Source organism: Podarcis melisellensis (genome assembly GCF_964234715.1).
Source record: "Podarcis melisellensis genome assembly, chromosome: 6".
Lineage (NCBI taxonomy): Eukaryota > Metazoa > Chordata > Lepidosauria > Squamata > Lacertidae > Podarcis > Podarcis melisellensis.
The window spans coordinates 18,850,882-18,873,399 of record NC_138538.1 but is presented as its reverse complement, the minus strand read 5'-3'; the positions used below and the strand labels follow the sequence as shown (position 1 = coordinate 18,873,399).

The following is a 22,518-nucleotide window of genomic DNA, read 5'->3' as shown; positions in this document are numbered from 1 at the left end:
GGGGCTAGGCTGGTGGCTGACTTAATTTCAGGATAAATACAACTCTTACAACCATATGAAATAAGAATCTAGCATTCCTTAAATCCTTTGCATAATTACATTTAAGCCAATATATTTAAGCTAATATATTTCATACATTATCATAGGTAGCCTCTTAAAAGAATAAAGCTTCTCAAAGTAAAAAGGAAGGAACTCAGTAAAAAACAGCTTTTAAAAGAAGCCTCTTTAGTTTACACTCCTCCTTTCACCCCCCTTTCCAGCCTAAAAATAAAGTAGAAAGAAGCTTCTTCTCCAGCCAAGCCAGTTGCCTTTCCCCAACATTTTATTGCCCTTTTTAACTCTCTCAGTTTGAGAAAGAAACAGCTTTAGAAGATTTCCTAAAAATGTTCTCTTTTTTCTGTCAGCTAAATGTTTTTCCCATTTGCTTCTGGCCTTAGAGAATTCAGCTCAAGGTTTAACGTGAGGCCCATTGGTATCATTTTACTTATTTACCCATTCTTAATAGTGTTTTTTCAGCCTTGGGGCAGCATATGTAATTCTCCCTTTTTATGACTTTGAGAATTGTTTTTTCTACCATAAATCAATGGGGCCCTCTTGTCTTAGGAGAAAACCTCTTGCCAAGGTTTTTTCTGCCTGGCATGAAACATTTTGAAAATCTAAGCCCATTTAATTTAGGAACCTGATCAAGATATAAGCCAATATAAGTCTTGATTAAAAATGCAGTCTATATTCAGATGCCACATTCCCCCCTTTCAAGCTCAAGGACCTTCATCCCAAGTGTCCTTGATAGCTTGACCTTCATCATATTCCTGAGGTAAAGCTCTGTATAGGGCCATGATATGAGGTAGAGTTTCATTTGAAACCATCTTGCTAATTGTACTTCTAAAACATGAAATGATACATGGCATCATACATAAAACCATTACCACTACTGTCAAGAAAAACAAGCAAGACAATAGTATCCCTTTAAGTCCTGTGACATTAGGTAACCAATTGGTGAGCCATCCCATATCCCATCCTTCCCATGTTTGTACTGGGACATGTGCTATATTCTCCATCTTTGTAGCCAACACACGGATTGCCTCACCATTATCTGAAATGTTAAAGCAACAGGCATTCCCTGTCAAGTTCAAGACTCCACATAAGCCTCCCTGCCTGGCAAGTACATAATCCATTCCCATTTTCAGCTGCAAAATGGCGGCTCTACTTTCATCCAACTGTTGTGCAATAAGTCTCAAACTCTGGGCCGTTGCATTGGTTACAAGTTCCACTACTGCTTGCAATCGAATTATTCTATTTAGATTATAAATAGGATCCCGTGCCCCTTGTATGAGCTCACCAGGATTCCAGGAGGCAGGATCATAATAGGCTATAATGCGCTCTGGCGGCCAATCATCAGTACCGCTCCAACTTTGGGTACTTCCTCCTGCTATATGAGAAATATCAGCGTTTCTTCGTGTACGCTTGGCCGAACTAGTGGGCATAATCCACATTGGTGGTAATACCCAACCCAAGAAACAAGTCCCACTCCATTTGGAAGGGAGTTTCTTGTATGCCCATTCTCCACATATCCACCACAACCATCGGGTCTGAGGTTTTTGGTACGTGGAGTGCATAAGGCGAAATATCAAAAGGGGTAGAGAGTTCACAGTGCAGTATGTTAGATTGCCTTTTTCTGTCACAGTTATGTTCCACACCACTTTCCATGCATGAATAAAAGGAGGTGCACAGGGCAAGGTATTCCGAGTTCGATACGTAGTACCGTTTGCCCAGGTTTGACTATTCTTAATATAATCCCAAGTATAGTGGCAATGAGAAGAGCCTATCATGGTAGGATCAGCTGCATCTGATGATTTATGCACACAGATTTCCCCTTGCACAGGTATAACTCGTATTGGTTTAGTTGAGTTCCATCCGGGGAAATTCTGTACTTCTGTTTGGTGTGGCATTTCGCTTACCATACCAATGGCACTTAATGGTATTGGTAATAAGGGCATACCTCCCTCTGAATCATCTGGCCCAAGAGAGCAAACAAGGCAATTAGTCCTATTTGCAACATTGGCTACCATCTCAGCTAAGCCTACCCACATATTGTGGTCATGGTGGAATCCATATTTAGCAAATTTGGTCAGATTCATGGACCCTTCCCCTTCCCAAGGGATCAGGATTAATAATGAAATCATGTTGATGTCTAGCATATGCATTCCTTCCACAAAAGATTACCTTATTGTGATAGCAAATAATTATTAGCCCCAATATAATTCCCCCAATGACAGAAATGGGGAACCACCAAGACCAAAACATATATCCCGAGGATCCCCAATGAGTAATATCACTTATAATTGTTCCACAAGGGGGCAGTCAATCGATTGTATAAGAGAATCTTCCCGTTCACAATCGCTGGTTTAGACGCTCCTCAAGCTTCAGGCGTGCGCAGGTCAGCCAGCTTCCAGGTTGTGGCTGCAGCAGGCCGGTCGTCAAATGTTGCCCGTGACCTAGCCCGTTCCCGGTAGGGCTAGATACAGGGGTTTTTGGAGAGAGTTAGTTTTAAAGGATTAGAGGGGTCACCTTTGCATGTCCAACTGCCTTCGGACTTCTTCAAACGAGAGTGATGAATCCAGGGGGTCACCTCAGCTACCTTCACCGCTGTTGGAGTAGAGAGCAAGACGGTGTAAGGTCCACGCCATTTAGGTGCAAGTGGATCGCGTTTCCACTCTTTCACCCATACGCTATCGCCAGCCTGGAACTGATGAATCGGCTCAGCAATGCTGCACGGCGTGCGTTCGAGGGCCCACCTGTTAAGAGAAACAAAAACACGGGAGAGAGATTGCACTTGTCCCTGTGTCACATGGTCTCCTATTTGTTTAAGGTCAGCTGGAATATCCTGAACAAAGGAGGGCGGTCTCCCATACAGGAGCTCAAAAGGTGACAACTTAAGTCTTTTTGTGGGTGCACACCGAACACGAAACAGTGTTATGGGTAACACATCTACCCATCCCAATCCCGTTTCCTGGGTTAATTTTGCCAATTGGGTTTTCAGAGTCCGATTCATTCTTTCAGTTTTCCCTGAACTCTGAGGCCTATATGCTGCATGCAGTCTCCATTTTACTTGTAGGACTCGACATACATCTTGTACTACTTGATCAATGAACGCTGGCCCATTATCACTTCCAATGCATCTAGGTAATCCAAACCTTGGGATCAATTCAGTGAGGAGTCTCTTAGTTACCTCTCGTGCTTTTTCAGTTCGGGTGGGAAAAGCTTCAACCCATCCGGTAAGAGTATCTACAAACACAAGGAGATACTTGAATCCCTTAGAAGGGACCAGCTCTGTGAAGTCCACAATTAGGCTTTCCATGGGGACGTATCCCACATGCTGAATTCCAGGAGGTTGTACCGGTCCCTGCCTGGGATTGTTTTTAGCACAAAGAACACATTTCTGTGAAATGCAAGTTGCTAATTGTGATAGGTTAATAATATACAACTTCCGACTGAGACTCTCTCTGGTTGCAGTACCGCCAAGGTGAGTAGATTCATGATAATTTCTTACAATTGTGCCTGCTAGATGATGAGGTACATAAATCCTATTGTCCGGCAGGATCATCCAACCGTCCTTCACAACCGCTCCTTCCTGTTCAGCCCACTTCCTCTCTTCTGGGGTATAGTGAGGTTTAACTTCTTCTGGAACTACCTCTGGTATGAGGGCTGCTATAAATCCTCCCACAGGCTTTTGGGCTGCCTCTCGGGCTGCTTTGTCAGCAGCATGATTTCCTCTGGTTATTGGATCCCTTCCTCGTCCATGACCTTTGCAGTGCATTACAGCAATCTGTTCTGGAGCCCATACTGCTTCTAACAGGATTTCTACTTCAGGTCCATATTTCAAGGCCTTCCCGTGGGCTCCGATTAGACCTCTTTCTTTCCATAGAGCTCCATGTGCATGCAGGGTTAAGAAGGCATATTTAGAATCAGTATAGATGTTTGCCTTACATCCAGCTGCCAACTGCAGAGCTCTAGTTAAGCCTATAAGTTCAGCTTTTTGTGCTGAGGTGCCAGCAGGCAAAGCTTCAGCTTCCACAACTTCCTCATTGGTGACCACAGCATATCCTGCTCGTCTGGCACCTTCATGCAGGTAACTGCTACCATCCGTATAATATACAACATCTGGATTTTTCAATGGCTCATCTTTCAGATCAGGTCTACTGGAATAAACTTCATCCATTATTTGGAGACAATCATGTGATTCTTCATCATCTACCTCTGGTAGGGGCAGCAAAGTCGCTGGATTGAGCATATTCACTACTCGTAGATGAATCCTGGGATTTTCACACAATAGGCCTTGGTATCTAGCCATCCTTGGGTTCGTTAGCCAATAACTACCCTTATATTCCATGAGTGTCAGAACAGCATGAGGTACATTCACATACATCGTCTGGCCAAAGGTAAATTTATCAGCTTCTTTGACAAGGCTCGCAGTGGCCGCTACTGCCCTTAGGCATGGAGGCCATCCTTTTGCTACTGAGTCCAATTGTTTAGACAAATAAGCTACTGGACGGTTCCAACTTCCTAGTCTCTGGGTCAGGACTGCCGCTGCAATCCCATTCTGTTCATGTACATACAGCTGAAAGGGTTTTTCCGAATTAGGCAATCCAAGGGCTGGTGCCTCCATAAGTCGTTGTTTGATAACTAAAAAGGCTTGTTTCTGCTCAGGTCCCCATACGAATGGGTCCTTTTCTGCACCTCGAGTGCTTTCATGTAAGGGCTTGGCCAGACTGCTGAAATCAGGTATCCATAGTCTACAAAACCCTGCTGTTCCCAGGAATCCTCTAAGTTGTTTTCTTGTGGTAGGTTCCTTGATAAGGCAAATAGCTTCTTTCCTCTCTGGTCTCAATGCTCGTTGTTGGTGTGAGATGTCAAAGCCCAAATATTTGACCTTTTCTAAACATAACTGTGCCTTTTTCTGGGAAACTCGGTAGCCAGCTTCCCAGAGCAAGTGGAGCAGTTCCTCTGTCCCTTCTTTACAGGTATCAAAATCCTTTGCCGCTAATATAAGGTCATCTACATATTGCAGTACCACCTTTTCTCCCGGTATTGAGGGGTAACTTGTTAGATCCCTCGCCAAGGCAGTGCCAAATAAAGTTGGGGAATTTTTGAATCCTTGGGGCAATCTTGTCCAGGTTAGCTGGCCTTTTGTTCCTGTTAAAGGGTCTTCCCACTGGAAGGCAAATATAGGTTGGCTCTGTGGTGCCAGCCGGCAACAGAAGAATGCATCTTTCAAGTCCAATACAGTAAAAAATGTTGCTTCTGGTGGGATCAAACTCAGCAAGGTATATGGGTTTGGTACATTTGGGTGCAAGGTCTCGATAGCCTGGTTTACGAGCCTCAAGTCCTGCACTGGCCTGTATTCATCTGTCCCAGGTTTTCGAACAGGCAAAAGGGGTGTGTTCCATTCTGATTGGCAAGGCTTAAGCAGACCATATTTTAATAGGCGGTCCAAATGTTTCTGGATGCCCTCTGCTGCTCGCCGGGGTAAGGGATATTGCTTTACAGATACAGGGGTAGCCATAGGTTTTAGGGTTACTACAATTGGAGCTATATTCTTAGCCATTCCTGGTGGGCTATTTTCGGCCCATACTCCTGGTGGCACCTGTAGAGTTCGGAGGAGCTTGTTTAATTCTGTATCCAATGTGGGTTGGACTTGCAAGGCTGACATTAGGCGCCATGATTGTTCCTTAGGTACTGAGAGGGTAATTATTCCTGCTGCTTTTGATGGCAGTTTCATTTCTGGACCTCGAGGAGTGAAGGTGATTTGGGCCTGCAATTTGGACAGCATATCTCTGCCTAAGAGAGGTATTGGACACTCAGGTATATACAAAAACTGATGGGTTAAACGATGTCCCCCAATCTGGCATTCCAAAGGTTGGAGGAAAGACCTCTTAGCTGACTGTCCAGTGGCACTTTTAATGACTACACTTTTGGATGCCTTTTTCTGCAATAGTTCTGGGAGTACTGAGTATTCAGCCCCAGTATCAATCATAAAGTCTATTAAATGGCTCCCTAATTGAATCGTGACCGTGGGCTCCTGGAAGCCTAACTTTATGGAGTCCGGTCGTTCCTAGTCTTGGGTAAAATCCTCTTCTGCCAGTCCAATAAAATTGTCTCTACTCCGTCCCTGTCCTGGTCTCTGATATCTTCCATCTCGGATCATTCCCCGTCCCCGTCCCTGGTTTCTTGGGCCGGAGCCTGGGCCTGGGCCTGGGCCTGGGCCTGGGCGTACTTCTTCCAACCTCAAGGGTTCAGGACACTCCCGCTTCCAGTGACCCTCCTTCTTGCAATTTGCACATTGATTCCTTCCCAATGGTGGATTCCTTCCTCGCCCTCTCCCTCCATTTAAGGGGCGGTGGTCTTGCTTCACTGCTGTGGCTAGCATCACCATCTTTTCCTTCTGCCACTTCTTCTTCTCTTGTTTCTCAGCCTCATCCCTATTCCGATAAACTCGGCGTGCAATGGCCATAATTTGGCTCATCAGCATCCCTTCCCATCCTTCTGATTTCTGAATTTTCTTACGAATGTCAGAAGCACACTGGGCCACAAATGTAGCCGTAATCATTCTGCTGTTTTCAGGGGCTTCAGGGTCAAAAGGAGTCCATATACGATAGGCTTCCTGCAGCCTCTCTAAAAAGTCTCCCGGACTCTCATTTGGTTTCTGTTCTACTTCTGAAACTTTAGACATATTAGTGGGCTTCTGACATGCCCTGCGGATACCTTGCACAAGCGTCTGGCGGTAGGTGGTAAGTCTGGTCAGGTGAATTGCATTGTTTGGATCCCAATTAGGATCTTCCAAGGGAAAGTTGTCTTGGAGATGACGGTCAATATTAAAAATATTTCCCACTCTGGCCTGCTCACGCAAATATATCTGTGCCTTTTCAATTATGTCTCTCCTTTCCTCAGTGGTGAAAAGAGTATTTAGGAGCTGGCGACAATCTGTCCAAGTAGGGCTATGAGTATTTACTATTGAAGTCACCAAGTCCATCATAGCCTGAGGTTTTTCTGCAAAAGATGGGGTGTGTGTTTTCCAATTCATCAGATCCGTAGTTGTGAATGGAATGTACTGCAGGGTCGAAGTTCGAGGTGGCCGTGGTCCGGGTTGCCCGTTAACCAGCGCAGGCTCCTCAAGTGCATCAAATACTCTTCTAAGAGGGGCTACTACGTGACCTTTCTCTTCACTTTGCTCTAGGGGCCTCAAATCATAAGGGATGGTATCTGTTCCAAGGCGTTCTTTTAGCAGCTTTATACGCCTGGCTGTATTGCTTGCTGACCGATTAAGGTCTCCCTGTAACTTCTGTAATATTTCTCTGGGACTTGGATGTACAGGGGTTTGGGGTGGGCAATCAGTTGTTCCACTAAGGGAGACTGTAGATGGAGGTCTATTAGGAGTCACAGGTGGAATAACCACTTCTGCTTGGGCTTTATTATAGGACTCCAATGCCTCCTGAAGATATTTATCATAATCTATCAAGGAATCAAGCTCTGTGACTCCACCCCCATTATTCATTCCACTTTCTTGCCTCGGGGTTACAACTGGTGGAGTGTTTGGATTAGGCTCCCTTCGATGTGGAGCATAGGGGGGAGGTGGAAGCACCTCTTCCTCTGGTCCCTCAAAAATGGGTTTAAGTTTATTTGGCAAGATTCCTTTCCTAGCTTCAGCTTTTACAGCCAATAATTTGCATCGTTGGACTTTGCATTCCCTTATCCATGGAGGATTTTTATTTAATGTGCTCAGCCAGGAATCTATATATGGAAATTGTTCTGGGCACCCTCCAGTTTCTTTGGCGATATCAGACCAAAGTTTGCTTACTAAATTTATATCAAAGGTTCCCTGGGATGGCCATTCAGTATTTTGTTTTGGCCATTCTAGTTCACATAACGTTCTCAAGCGCTCTGGCGTCATTTTGACTCCATATGCCCCTGAGAAGGCTTTCTTAAAATTATTTAACATACACTCAAGAGGTGTATTTTCCCCCTTTGAACCCCCAACTCCCATTGTATGGCCCTGTGAAGTATCCACTCAGTCACTCACAGACACGCTTTGTGGGTTTCCTTGCCTAGTGAAGTCGCCTTACTAGGAACCGAAGTACTGCCCACTCCACACTCAGGTCAGCTACAGATTGCTCTGTACTTTCTCACACATACAATGCGCTGGATACTTCACCACACTCTACCTCCCAATTTTCCCTTTTCCTCCACCAGACCACCATCTGATGTACCCAACCACCTAGCGTACTCAGTTTCCCCTTACTGAGACGCAGAAGTTTGATCAAGACTTCTCTTCCTCCTAATTAATTGGAGGGCCAAAAATCCCTTTGTGCACTTACCCTTGGTTGATTCCCTGTTTCCCCCGGTTCCGTCGCCGCCAGTGAGCAGGGTATCAGACAGACGAGTCTTCTGCGTTCCCCCTGGAAAAATTTACCAGTGCGCGCTTTGGGTAAGCAGTTGTCCTCTCTCTTGTACCCTGCCCAGTAGGGCGAAGGGGCTGCGTTCCAGCAGACCACTTATCCGAGTCACAGGGCACCATAAAATGTAGCACCTCTGCTTGTGGTTAACGCTTAGCTGGAATGAAATATTCAACGCAGCAATAGAGAAATTAAAATATTAATTTATTTGTCAGACAAATAAATGAGAGGCACAGTGGTATATGGTTACCAAGCTCTGGCCTGGCCTCCTGCCATCCTGGCCAGCACTTATATTCCCTTAATCCAGCCCCCTTTGCTCCTCCTGTGGCTGCCTCTGTCCAATCAGCCTGGTTGGAATTCCTATTGGCTGTTTGGTAGAACCAATCACAAAAGATACACCCACAAAAGATACACCCATTTCCTTGCCCTTATAAGGGAGACAAAGAGCTATATATATGACATATAAGTAATAATATATCTTACATGGAATCTTAATTACCAGCTCACCTCTTGCCCTATTGCCTTCTAAAACAAATGTTTAATCTTACATTTTTATGTTCAACAGATGTCAAGGATCTTGAGTTCACATCAACATTGAAAGATTTCCTTCATTTAAGGTTTCTAAACAAATGCCTGACAACTATATATCAAGAGTGCTTGGATGGCGTCTTCTGTCTGGCAGGGGGGCTAGGCTGGTGGCTGACTTAATTTCAGGATAAATACAACTCTTACAACCATATGAAATAAGAATCTAGCATTCCTTAAATCCTTTGCATAATTACATTTAAGCCAATATATTTAAGCTAATATATTTCATACATTATCATAGGTAGCCTCTTAAAAGAATAAAGCTTCTCAAAGTAAAAAGGAAGGAACTCAGTAAAAAACAGCTTTTAAAAGAAGCCTCTTTAGTTTACACTCCTCCTTTCACCCCCCTTTCCAGCCTAAAAATAAAGTAGAAAGAAGCTTCTTCTCCAGCCAAGCCAGTTGCCTTTCCCCAACATTTTATTGCCCTTTTTAACTCTCTCAGTTTGAGAAAGAAACAGCTTTAGAAGATTTCCTAAAAATGTTCTCTTTTTTCTGTCAGCTAAATGTTTTTCCCATTTGCTTCTGGCCTTAGAGAATTCAGCTCAAGGTTTAACGTGAGGCCCATTGGTATCATTTTACTTATTTACCCATTCTTAATAGTGTTTTTTCAGCCTTGGGGCAGCATATGTAATTCTCCCTTTTTATGACTTTGAGAATTGTTTTTTTCTACCATAAATCAATGGGGCCCTCTTGTCTTAGGAGAAAACCTCTTGCCAAGGTTTTTTCTGCCTGGCATGAAACATTTTGAAAATCTAAGCCCATTTAATTTAGGAACCTGATCAAGATATAAGCCAATATAAGTCTTGATTAAAAATGCAGTCTATATTCAGATGCCACAAAACAACTACCTGACATTCAGAAGACATCTTAAGGCAGCCCTGTTCAGGGAAGTTTTTAACGTGTGATATTTTACTGTATTTTTGGTTTTTATGGAAGCCGCCAAGAGTGGCTGGGGAGGCCCAGCCAGATGGGCGGGTTATAAATAATAAATTATTATTATTATTATATAACCTGTGGCCCACATCATTCCTGAACACTGTCACTGACCATTTGGGCTGAAGCCCATGATACCTGGAGTCCAACATAACCTGGAGGGCCAGATTCCTCATCCTTGTGTGAAGGGACTTGAATTGGGGAACCCTGCTTCAGAAATCCCGGTCTTGCTGTCTGGGGCTGATATGTGTTGCAGCCCAGCAATATCTACAAGGCCACATCCTCTCCACCCCTGGGGATTAAAGGTGGGCAGATAGATTCCTATGGGGAAGAGAGACTTCCTGAGATATGTCAGGCCTAGATCCTCAGGGTCTCCTGCTGTTAACACAGAACCGCTCATGCTGCCCTTTAAAAAAACAAATGTGTGAGCAAAATTCATAGTTTTTGCTATGTGCTGTGTTTCTCTCCTGAATCTTCATTGAGCTTCATTTCTAGTCTTCTGAGAGGGAGAATTTTTTTTCTGTATCCACACACATACATCATTTTATTTATATGCCACCTTTCCATAGTTCAAGCCTTGCTCAAGGAGGCTTACATTATTACAAACATAACAAACATTGTCGTAGACAATAAAACAGCAAAAAGTACCCATATCCTAGTTAAACAATTTCCAATGAAATCATAAGAAGATCTAAAATTGATGCAAAAAATGAATAAGAGCAACAACATAAAGGTAAAGGGACCCCGACCATTAGGTCCAGTCGTGGCCGACTCTGGGGTTGCGGCACTCATCTCGTTTTATTGGCCGAGGGAGACGGCGTACAGCTTCCGGGTCATGTGTCCAGCATGACTAAGCTGCTTCTGGCGAACCAGAGCAGTGCAGGGAAACACCGTTTACCTTCCCGCTGGAGCAGTACCTATTTATCTACTTGCACTTTGACGTGCTTTCGAACTGCTAGGTTGGCAGGAGCTGGGACCGAGCAACGGGAGCTCACTCCATCGCGGGGATTCAAACTGCTGACCTTCTGATCAGCAAGGCAAGAGGCTCAGTGGTTTAACCCACAGCACCACCCGCGTCCCTTACCAACAACATACTGGGCTGCACTCTCAAGCAGCTGCCTAAGAATAAATCAAAGGTGCAAGTCAGATAATATAATCAAATTAAAACTTTGTTTTTTTTTAAATATAATTTTTATTGGGTTTATAATATTCAAAATTCAAATTGCAAATACATGTTTCCATAAATCTAATGGACTCCCCCCATCTTCCGATCACTGCATTCTCTGTAAATCCAAAACCTCAGCAATTTGTTGACTTATTTTAAACATAATAATATATCTTCCATTTTATCGTGATATCTGGTCTCTAAACATTTCAATCCAAATCCATTAATTTTTAGTTTCAACACAATAAAATTATTTCATTACATCACTTCTGTCTTGTTGTGCCTTATTTACCAATTCAAAAATTTACCGATACTGAAGCTGTACTTTCCTAGAGAGGAGCATTTTTTAACATTCATACAACTTATAATGCTTTTTCAAATAGTCCTTAAATTTTTCCCAAACTTCCTCCGTTTCTTCTTCTCCCGAGTCTCGAATTCTGCCAGTCATTTCAGCCAGTTCCATATAGTCCATCAGCTGCGTCTGCCATTCTTCCAATGTGGGTAGATTTTGTGTCTTCCAGTGCTTTGCCATCAAGATCCTTGCTGCTGTAGTAGCGTACATAAAGAAAGTTCTATCTTTCTTGGCCACCCTCTGGTCTACCATGCCCAGGAGGAAGGCCTCCGGTTTCTTGGGTACGGTAAATCTAAGCACCTTTTTTAGTTCATTATGTATCATCTCCCAGAAGGCCTTCACCTTCGGGCAGGTCCACCAGAGGTGTAGAAATGTCCCTTCCTCTTCTTTACATTTCCAACATTTATTATCAGACAGGTGATATATCTTTGCAAGCTTGACTGGGGTCATGTACCACCGGTATGTCATTTTCATAATATTTTCCTTCAAGGCACTACATGCCGTGAATTTCATTCCGGTGTTCCATAACCTTTCCCAGTCTTCAAACATAATGTTATGCCCCAAGTCCTGCGCCCACTTTATCATGGAGGATTTAACAATCTCATCCTGTGTATTCCATTTAAGCAGCAAGTTGTACATTCTCGAAATTAGCTTAGATTTTGGCTCAAGCAACTCTGTCTCTAGTTTCGATTTTTCCTCCTGGAAACCCACTTTTTTGTCCGCTTTAAAAACTTCCTGAATTTGAGCATAATGCAACCAATCTCGCACCTTGTTTTTTAACTTTTCCATACTCTGCAACCTCCATTTATCTCCAATTTTTTCAATTATTTCCCAATATTTAGGCCAGTGGGCCTCCATATTGAGTCTTTTACGTGCTTTGGCCTCCATCGGTGAGAGCCACCTCGGAGTTTTACTCTCCAATAAGTCTTTATATTTTGACCAGACCATAAAAATTGCCCTTCTGACAATATGGTTTTTGAACAATTTATGAACTTTAACCTTGTCATACCACAAATATGCATGCCACCCAAAAGCATTATCAAATCCCTCCAGGTCGAGGACATCGGTGTTCTCCAACAAAATCCAATCCTTCAACCAGCAGAGGGCTGCAGATTCATAATATAACTTCAAGTCCGGCAGGGCAAACCCCCCTCTTTCTTTCGCATCTGTTAGTATTTTAAACTTTATTCGGGGCTTTTTGCCCTGCCAGACAAATTTAGATATATCCCTCTGCCATTTTCCAAAACATTCCACCTTATCCACGATCTGGAGGGCCTGAAACAAAAATAGCATTTTCGGCAATACATTCATCTTTATAGCAGCTATTCTGCCCAACAAGGAAAGTTTCAGTCTTGACCATGTTTCCAAGTCTCTTTTGATCTCTGACCAACATTTCTCGTAATTGTCCTTAAACAAATTCAAATTTTTGGAGGTCAGGTACACCCCTAAGTACTTTACTTTTTTAACCACATTTAGTTCTGTTTCTTTTCTGAACTCCTCTATTTCAGTAGTTGTCAAGTTTTTTGCTAAAACTTTAGTTTTTTGTTTATTCAGCTTGAATCCCGCCACCCGACCAAAGTCAGAAATTAATTCTAACGCTCTTTTAGTACTAGAGGCTGGCTCCTGTAATGTTAATACCAAGTCATCTGCAAATGCTTTCAGTTTATATTGTTTCTCTCCGACCACAATTCCCTGTGCCAACCGGTCATTTCTAATCATGTTCAATAGCACCTCCAGGACTGAAATAAACAGCAGAGGAGATAGAGGGCACCCCTGTCGTGTCCCTTTTTCAATTTTGAACTCCTCTGTCACCACGTTGTTTACTATCAATTTAGCTTTTTGTTCTGAATAAATTGCTTCTATTCCATTTTCAAACCCCCGCCCTACTCCCATCCTTTCCAAATTTTTCTTCATAAACATCCAAGAAATGTTGTCAAAGGCTTTCTCCGCATCAATAAAGATCAACACCGCTCTTGTATTTGAATTAGTCTGTAAAAATTCCAAAATGTCAATGATGTTTCTTGTGTTGTCAAATAAATAATCAAATTAAAACTTTGTAGAGGGCTTTCCATTTACTCCAGTGATATAGATTGTACCTATGCAAATATATCTTGTTTGTTGGTTATTTAAGTGCTCAACAAACAAGCAACTGTGCTATTCAGGAAAAAGACTTGGGTCTTCCTGGTCTATAGTCAACATTTACTCTAACCGCTAAACCCCATTGCCTGTCAAGCTTGATGTGATGGTGAGACAGTGAGAAAAATGTAACTGCTTCAGAGTTAAACCTCACCTGCCACAAAGTGTGTACTGTTCAGGTTTCTGTATTTGTCAAAGGAGCCTATTTCCTTGAATTTGAATCACCGTTCATTTTAAAAACTTGATGTGTGCATTATTCAGGCCTCTGTATCCAGACCTCAGGACTTGCTCCAAGTCCCACCTGTCACTGCCACTGCTCCATGTCCCCTTCAACCGCTTTCGCCTAGTTGGCATGTGTTCTTGGACTGCGATGTTTCTTGCCTAAATGGAGACATGAATGTGTAGAAACCTCTGATTTCTCCATGGCTGGAATGCAGCCTGCTATACAGAGTCATGTGTTCTGTCCATGCACTAGCATGTGGCCTATGGAAAGGTATGCAGTTAAGGACAGAAGGTCCCAGGCCTTTCTTTCCAACTCTTTGCTGACAGTAAACTAAGATGATGGAGGGTACAATCCCAGGAGAAGCTCCCCAGCCAAACAACTTTAAACAAGCATGCTGTTGCTCTGCTCTGCTGATTCCAGTGGGGCTTTGGACAAGCAAACTTTCCAATGCACTGGGCTCAGAGTCTAGTTCTTTCTGCCTTGTTTTCCTAAACTCTAATCCAGAGGCAATAGGATTCCATGGCCTACACACGTTGACACCTTGACCCTAAACACACACCTTGATATGCATATAGTAGAGCCAAGCACCTGCAAGGTAAGAACGTCTTGATGATTTCCACATTGAAAACATCTGCATGAAGGTCTTGCATCTGGAAGATCTGTATCTAAAATGGTTGGCGTATATGAAAATATTGACAGACCAAAGTGAAGGTGAACGGTTTAAAATACCCAAATGTGGGAAGTGTTGAAGGCAGCGTTAGTTTAGAAACACTTCACACAGAAATTATTTTTTCCCCACTCTTATGCTAAAACTTTCTCCCATAGATAGATCAATTGATCAAACTTTTTTTCACATCATGGACATGATCCAAAAGGCTGCACAGCTACTGACATGCAGCCAAAGCGACTCTGCGTAGCACCTGACAAAATTATACTTGGATCAGAGCCATTACTTAATTTTAGCCATATTAGTCAGCAAATATCAGCAAAGGAGCACATTGCAGCAGTTTTATCCTTGTGAGCTGCTGCTAAGATGTCTTGCCCTGATGAAGGAATTTAATACCAAAATGTCTTAGGTACAACAATTTTTGTTGCTCTGTTCCGCCCTGCTCCCTGCCTCCTCCCCCCCCTTTTTTTGGTGGGGAGAGGTTCCATTCTGAGCATGACTTAGTTGGATACCATTGGGCTTCTATTTCTCAAACATTATTTGCACTGCAAACCACTTTTGGAACAAAGGAGCCAAAAAAGGCACTCAATCTCTTTTTATATGTGACTGCCACACCTAGAGTTGTATATGCGAAGAAATGGAAAGAAAAAAAGAGGTACCCAGGAAAAAAAATTGGCAGAATAAAACGATAGAATACACAGAATTAGTAACTATGACTGTGAAATTAAGAAATAAAGATGAGTCACAGATAAGAGATGAGTGGAAGTGTTTTGGAGAGGATCTTAGAGGGTGCAACTGTCAATATAACCTTCTGAGCAGCAGATAGCACTAAATAAAGGAATATTTGAGACGAAAAAGATTGGAATGATAGAATATGCAGCAGACAAGAGACTACCTAGAATGCCATGAAGAGATGGACTGGTAAGTCTGAACAAAAGGGATAAATGATGGATACTGTATGATGTATATATAAATTGTAAAAACGCATAAACAAAAATCAAAACAATGAAACTAAGGAGACTTTATGAGGCCATTTATGATATAGTAAGTGTGTGCAGGAGGAGAAAGAAAAACAAGAATTCAAAGAGAAAGAGAAAACCCTACTCTTTCCAAACCCTTTTGCACCTAGTTGGATACTTAACCTTTAATGTAGCCATTGCAATATCCAACTGTGGCCGGCAGGAGTCCCTGTTCACCTAAGGAAAGGTAAGAGACAATGACAAAATGTATCTATAACAAGACTGATGCCAAAGTTGCAGCTGTACCGCCCGCAGTCTCAGATCTCCGATGTTAAGAATGAGGAGATTGTGTTAAACGACCAACAAGTAAAGCGATCCACTTTAAAAGCCATTTATCCCCTCCAAAGAGAGTTGGAGGATGAAAACCAGACAGCAAGTTTGATATAAATCAAACTGATTTTCATTCCTACTCTCCTTTTGACAAAATAAGAGTGCCTACCTCCATATTTATAATGAATGTTCTCATTATGGTGGTAAGGTATTTTATTCCTTTTACAGAGTTGGAGGAACAGGATCTTTTTTGGGGGGCAGGGGGGTTGCTCCCAGATCCATCCTTGTCACTAGAAGTCCACATGGCTTCAGTGGCAAGGAGAACCTATTTTCAGATCCATAACTGGTTCCCAAGTTATGGCTGTCTGCGAATCATGATAGCTTGTCCACTTTTGCATGCAGTAGGAACCTCCTGTCTTGAGTCCTGAAATGCAGTCCACATGGGGCTACCCTGGAAGACAGCCCAGAAACTGCAGCTGGTGCAGAATGCTGTTGTCAGGGTCCATGTCTGGGACTTTTGATGCTTTGCTACATTGCACTTACTGGTACTTTGTAGGATCACTGGCTGCTTCTATGCTACAGGGCTCGATTTAAGGTGTTTGACATACGAAAAGCCTCATCAACTTGGGACCTAAAGGGTGCCTTTCCTTGCATCATCCAGCCAAGGTTCTGAGTTTGGCAGAGGGGACCCTCCTTGTCCCACTGGACAAGGAGGTACCACTCTGTTTGGGGATGTGAAATTTGTATAACGTGACCTTACAACTCTTTGTAGCACCATATTCATTTGTATGTTTAAAAAAAGGGGGAAAAACCTTATCACCTTTTGGCCCTCCAGACTTAGTGGTTGCCTTACTCTGCAATTCCCTCACCCTGGAGGCATGGATGGTTTCATTTTCAATGTGTTTCTGTTGCTTAATTAAAGCATTTCTGTTCTCACAGGCTTTTTGAAGCTCTAGTTACATCTGCATTCGGCTACCTATATTTTTGCTGCTTCGTGATATTATCTGTATTCCCTTTCTATTGTTGTCCTGTTTTTGTTGTTAACAATCACATTGGGATTTACACCTCGTGGTGAAAAGTGGTTTATGGATTTAATAAATAAAAAATGCTTCCTACAAAAAAAATGCAAATGGACAGAGACTTATAAACAGGTAGCTCAGTTTATTATCTTTTAATGGACTGCAGGGCACAGCTTATCCCCAGGCGGGTATGTTTAGCCTGAATAAGCAGAGATTGAGAGGAGATACGATCGCCATCTTTAAATATCTAAAGAGCAATCAACTAGAAGATGGAGCAAGTTTCTTTTCTCTTGCTCTGGAGTGTAGGACCTATACATTCAACAGCTTCAGAATTAGCAGAATGGAGTTTCCGACTTAACATCACAAAGAACTTTCTGACAGCAAGAACTGTTCAACAGTGGAACTGTCTCCCTTGGGTGGTGGTGGACTCTCCTTCCTTGGAAGTTTCCAAGCAGGGGTTGGATGGCCATCTGTCATGGATGCTTTAGTTGAGATTCCTCCATTGCAGGGAGCTGGACCAGATGAGCCTTGGGAAACATTCCAATTCTACAATTCCATAATGGTCACACACCCATCCAGGAATTGAACATCAACAGCTGCTTTATACTGAATTAGACCACTGGTCCATTTAACTCAGTACTGTCTACACTGTCACTGACAGTGGTTCTCTTTAGTTTTAGGTGTGGTCTCCCAGCCCTACCTGCTTCTGCATGCGAAGCAGATACTTCAATACCTGAGCTGTCCAGAACAAGTGTTGACAGCCATCAGCCATCTTATTATTATTAAATCATTTTTATTGATTTTCCAATAAAGATAGCCAATCAATATATCCACATCATAATCTGATTTTAAAAAAACTAAAAAGAAAAGAGCAGATTGTAATTATTAATTTTTCCGGACTCCCCATAGTCTGCACCTTTGAAGCAAATCTCCGAATCTTCAATCCTATCTCCTCTCGTTGTTTTCATATTTTCCACATCCCAATCTTAAGAAGAAGAGGAGTTTGGATTTGATACCCCGCCTTTCACTCCCCTTCAGGAGTCTCAAAGCGGCTAACATTCTCCTTTCCCTTCCTCCCCCACAACAAACACTCTGTGAGGTGAGTGGGGCTGAGAGACTTCAGAGAAGTGTGACTGGCCCAAGGTCACCCAGCAGCTGCATGTGGAGGAGCGGAGACACGAACCCGGTTCCCCAGATTATGTGACTGCCGCTCTTAACCACTACACCACACTGGCACTTTAAAGTTCTCCATCTCTGGCGCTACAATTCTCAGTCATGTCAAAAATCATATATCCTTTCGTCCGTCGAATACAGCTTTATTTGTGTATATATATTTTTTCAACTGTATTTGCCAGTTACAGATAGTGTTGGTCTGCCATAGTCAAAACAAAAAAAATTCCTTCCAGTAGCACCTTAAAGACCAACTAAGTTAGTTCTTGGTATGAGCTTTCGTGTGCATGCACACTTCTTCAGATACACAGATGTATCTGAAGAAGTGTGCATGCACACGAAAGCTCATACCAAGAACTAACTTAGTTGGTCTTTAAGGTGCTACTGGAAGGAATTTTTTTTGTATTTGCCAGTGCAGCTTTCCTTGGCTCCATTCCAATCTTCCAATCTGGGCTGTTGTCCAAGTCTATCATCTGAAGTTTAATGACGCAGCGACTCCCAAGTTGTTAGATCATTCCAGTCTGGGCTGTTGGATCAGTCATCTTAGAGACCCGTCTGGCATTATCAGCTGATGGCAAAGGTAAGTAATGCCTTCCCTTTCATTGGGTTATTTTATTTGGAAAGTGTGTTGATTATGACAAGTTTTTGTAAATGTAAGAGTCTATGGTATTGTTTTAACTTAGCTCAGTTGGTAGAGCTTGAGATTCTTAATCTCAGGAATGTGGATTCGAGTCCCACACTGGGCAATTTAGGGGGTTGGACTAGATGACCCTCGTGGCCCCTTCCAACTCTATGATTCTGTGAACTCACTGTTTTGAGGTTGAAGGGAGTTTGCTGTGTGAACTGCTTTGGGATTTTCTAACTTAAAAGTGGTTCATAAAGGAGCCCAATAGACAAATATTTAGAAGGTCACACCATTTCTAAAAAGAGAGCGAAAGATATCGTGGAACCTGTTAATAACAGCAAGATGGCTCAGAAGGGTAAACTGTCCCAGATGATACTGGCCTGCAACTCCCAATGGCCATGATAATCTGTCATGTTGGCTGAGGTTGATGAGAACTGGGAAGTCCTGAAGGCCAAAGGGTGATATAGGTAAAATAAAAATAAAACACACGAAATGTACACAGTGCCACAAAGTGATGGAAAAGCTTGGTTATAAGAATGAAACCATAAGCAATACCTCTATTTTATCTGTAAGTTAACCGTGTTTGGCCATCAGATTTATATTAAGAAATAAGAATTCAATGGGAAACTTGAGTTAAATCAACCTACTGCAGCACAAATATCTACATTTCTAATTGTTCTGTAGAGGCACAGAGTTCCACAGATCTACCTTGATGGATTTATTTTCTAGAACGCTGACTTTTCAACAGTATTCTGTACAAATCAAGAAATCCACTCACAGCTTCATGGGTTTTGTCAGGGTCAGCATGATATATTAAATTGCTCTGTGATTTGTATTTGCCTGCTAGAGATGAGGTTACACCCTCAAACCACAACAAAAATAAAAATTGTAAGGAGACCGAACAAATGCAATTAGTATAATCGAACTGCTTTGTTATAAATATATTATATACATTCAGACCACATTAAAATATTAATCCATGTTACACCAAAAAGATTAAGGCTTTATAATATTTACATGAATGAGCAAGCACCTTTAAAAAATACACTCCATTAACCTATCCCTTTCTAACATATAAATCATGTGCCCAATTTCCTAGAGCTACTTCGAACAATGATTATTGGAAGAGGAATCATACTGAAAGGAATCCCAACTGCTGAACACTAAACGACCTAACACAAGCGTCTTTTATGTTTGGACACTTGCGCAGAACACGTTCTGCTCTTCTTCCCAGGTTGCTACCAAGTCAGTGGCAGGCTTATACAGCAACAGTCTGCTCAGATATCAAGGAAGTAAAAACACTTGTTTATTTCAGGAGACAGACGACAATAAGGATCCTTATCCACTAGCAGAACGAGACTCCCAAATGTTCTGTTGCACACCACATAGACTAAGACTGGACATGATAGCAAGATGAAGCAACTGGAAGGTGTACCAAACATTAAATGTATTGAAGTGGTGACAATTTCATAAACTTCCCTTCCCCTCTGGCTGGTTTTTTCCCCAAGCAGTTTGAACCTGCTCCTTAAAAACGCAGTGCTCGTCTGCTTATCTTCATTATTCCACATTGGTCTTAACCCTGTTTTCAAAGTGGTAATTCATGTTGATACAACACATTTTACTGTGTCAATGACATATCTTACTAGAAAATGGTGCATTGTCTTCTCCAACTAATGGCTTTTGAGACTCAAAGACGAAAATGGTCAACATCAGCAGATGTGGCTAACAGAAGGTGCTCCGTACAAATGGGAATTAGCCATTTGCATTTTCAAGTATTATTTTGAAGAGTGAGTCCTTTAACTGCAGTCTGTTAGCACTTTTTAAAAGCATTGTGCTTTAGTCCATTATTTCTTTACAAGTCTTTAATTTGGCTGATGGCTTTTTTCTTTTAAAAATATTGGCAACAAGTATAAGGACTGCAGAAGCCTGGCAAGAGTTTATTTTATTTTCTGGGCCCATTTCATGTCATCTGCTCTCGGTTTTTCTCCGGTCAGTCCTTGAATGATAATCTCGAGGAACCTCCAAAATCTGATTTTCTCCAGCGGGTAGTTGAGCCAGCCTGGAAAACGATAGAAAGGGAGAATACAGATGTAAATGAAGAAGTACAGATGTAGATAATTGAATTAATTTGTTTTAAGATAGTCTAATAAAAAAGTAAAATGCAAGGCAAATGATTATTTGGGTCATTCAACAGGAGTAGTGTGTACCCCCATCTTATGGAGGTTCAGGTAGAAGCAGGTCACCTAATGTCAATCCCATTAACTTCAATAGGATTGGCTTCAGGTAAGTGTATAAACAATTGCACTCTAAAGCTTTCGCCTATATGGGAGCTTTATTTTTGAAACTAAAAGTGTTCAACACAACACAAGTCTCATTAACAACATTTTTAAGGGCTACTTTCAAACCATGCAAACTGTCAACCAAGTTTGATATAGTACAGGTTTTCCATACACCAACCAGCTTATTCAACTTTTACACACAGCTCCCGTTCAACTAGCATGCATTTGTAATTAGTTGCTACACGCCAGTGAAAACTGGAATGCCAAGACCAATTTTGAAGAGGTGATGCAAAAGCAGCAACTGATCCCCTTTAAAATTGGGAACATATTGCGGTAGCTGTGTCAAGGGGAAAGAGGTGTTACTGATACACTCTGCTGCTCTCCCCTTGCAGGGAAAGTGAAGGACAGGAAATGTGGAAAGATAAACTTTGCAGTTAGTTGAGGGGACAGAGCTCTGGAGTCGCTCAACATCTCAAATCGGAATCTGGCCACAAAACAAATTTTAGTATGACAAAATTAAGAGTAATTTAGACTGGGCTGGAATGAGTGTTAGCTGTCAAAATACCAAATGCCACAAGCCATCAAATATAACAGTCCATTGAACATTAGGTGTTGAATATCACTGAATGCTAGCTATCAGATATAAACCCTGGAATCATGTGTTGTTGTCAAACATAGGAATATCAAGTGTCGAAACAATGATACCCAATACCATTTATTCCACGTCAAAATTTTCAAAGGAATGGGCAGGGGGGGTGGAATGTTGGCTCCAACGGTAAACCGTTGTGGTTTGATCTGCCAGTCCCAGATTATGAATGTCTTATGTGTAAAAGTATTGCTGTAAACAGTAATTAGGACTGCAACACAGATGTGATTTAATAAATGATGGGATTCCAAACTTTCATAGGTAGCGCTCTGCTCCTGTGCAACCTCCCTCATTCCAGCACCAGCTCCCTGCACACATTAAAAAGTTGACCCTCCAGACCCAGGCAAGGCGCTAGAGAGCTACCGCTGGATGAAAACATTAGCCCCACAGTTGTGTGTACTCAAAGAAGCGCTTTCTGCTCACAAACATTTTTATAAATTTACTTCAATATAATATATTGCAGGGTTGCTTACCAGATCATACAAAACAAAATTTAAAAATGGGATAGAATTGCAGCGTTAAAACAACCAGAAACAAAGAGCCTGGGAAAAGAAGGGTACCCATTTGGTGCAACAGGAAACTGATGCATATACTGAGTCAAACCACTGGGTCCATCTAGCTTAGCACTATTTACATTACAGTGGCTCTTTCTGGGCTCCGGGAGTTTTTGAATGTAGAGAGCATATGCACTTCCAGTGGGCAAAAGCACCTCCTCACCATGGCAGGTGAACATCCCTGAAGAAGGGGCGCTCACAGCAATGACAGTTCTCTCTGCAGTCGCTGCCTGCCTCATTCCAAAATGGTGTCGACACCCAGAAGAGGTGACTCGAAAGAGATCTAAATGTACAAACAGGCTCGTGTTGGAATAGCAAGTTGCTAATGCACGTGTATGATATATCCCCACTGACTGGTCCCAGTCAGCAGCTCTGTTGCTGCCCTAGCTGAAGTTTCAGATGGCAAGCTGCACAGGCAATGC

At 42.3% G+C, this 22,518-nt stretch overlaps 1 protein-coding gene and 1 long non-coding RNA gene across 2 annotated transcripts in view; both read right to left on the bottom strand.

Annotated features, from left to right (window-relative positions):
• Window positions 1-16,944: 16,944 nt before the first annotated feature.
• On the bottom strand, window positions 16,945-18,162 carry LOC309373246. Its single transcript, XR_014169897.1, has 2 exons — window positions 18,052-18,162; window positions 16,945-17,807 (listed from the first exon to the last, which is right to left on the bottom strand). It is a non-coding gene; the product is annotated as an uncharacterized lncRNA (long non-coding RNA).
• A 1,381-nt stretch (window positions 18,163-19,543) lies between these two features.
• Window positions 19,544-22,518, bottom strand: part of LOC309373036 (plasmanylethanolamine desaturase 1-like) — a 40,149-nt gene continuing 37,174 nt past the window's right edge. The window contains exon 6 of the mRNA XM_081917211.1: window positions 19,544-20,676. Coding sequence (XP_081773337.1) covers window positions 20,555-20,676 — 122 coding nt within the window. The 3' untranslated portion in view covers window positions 19,544-20,554. The remainder of the gene's footprint in view (window positions 20,677-22,518) is intronic.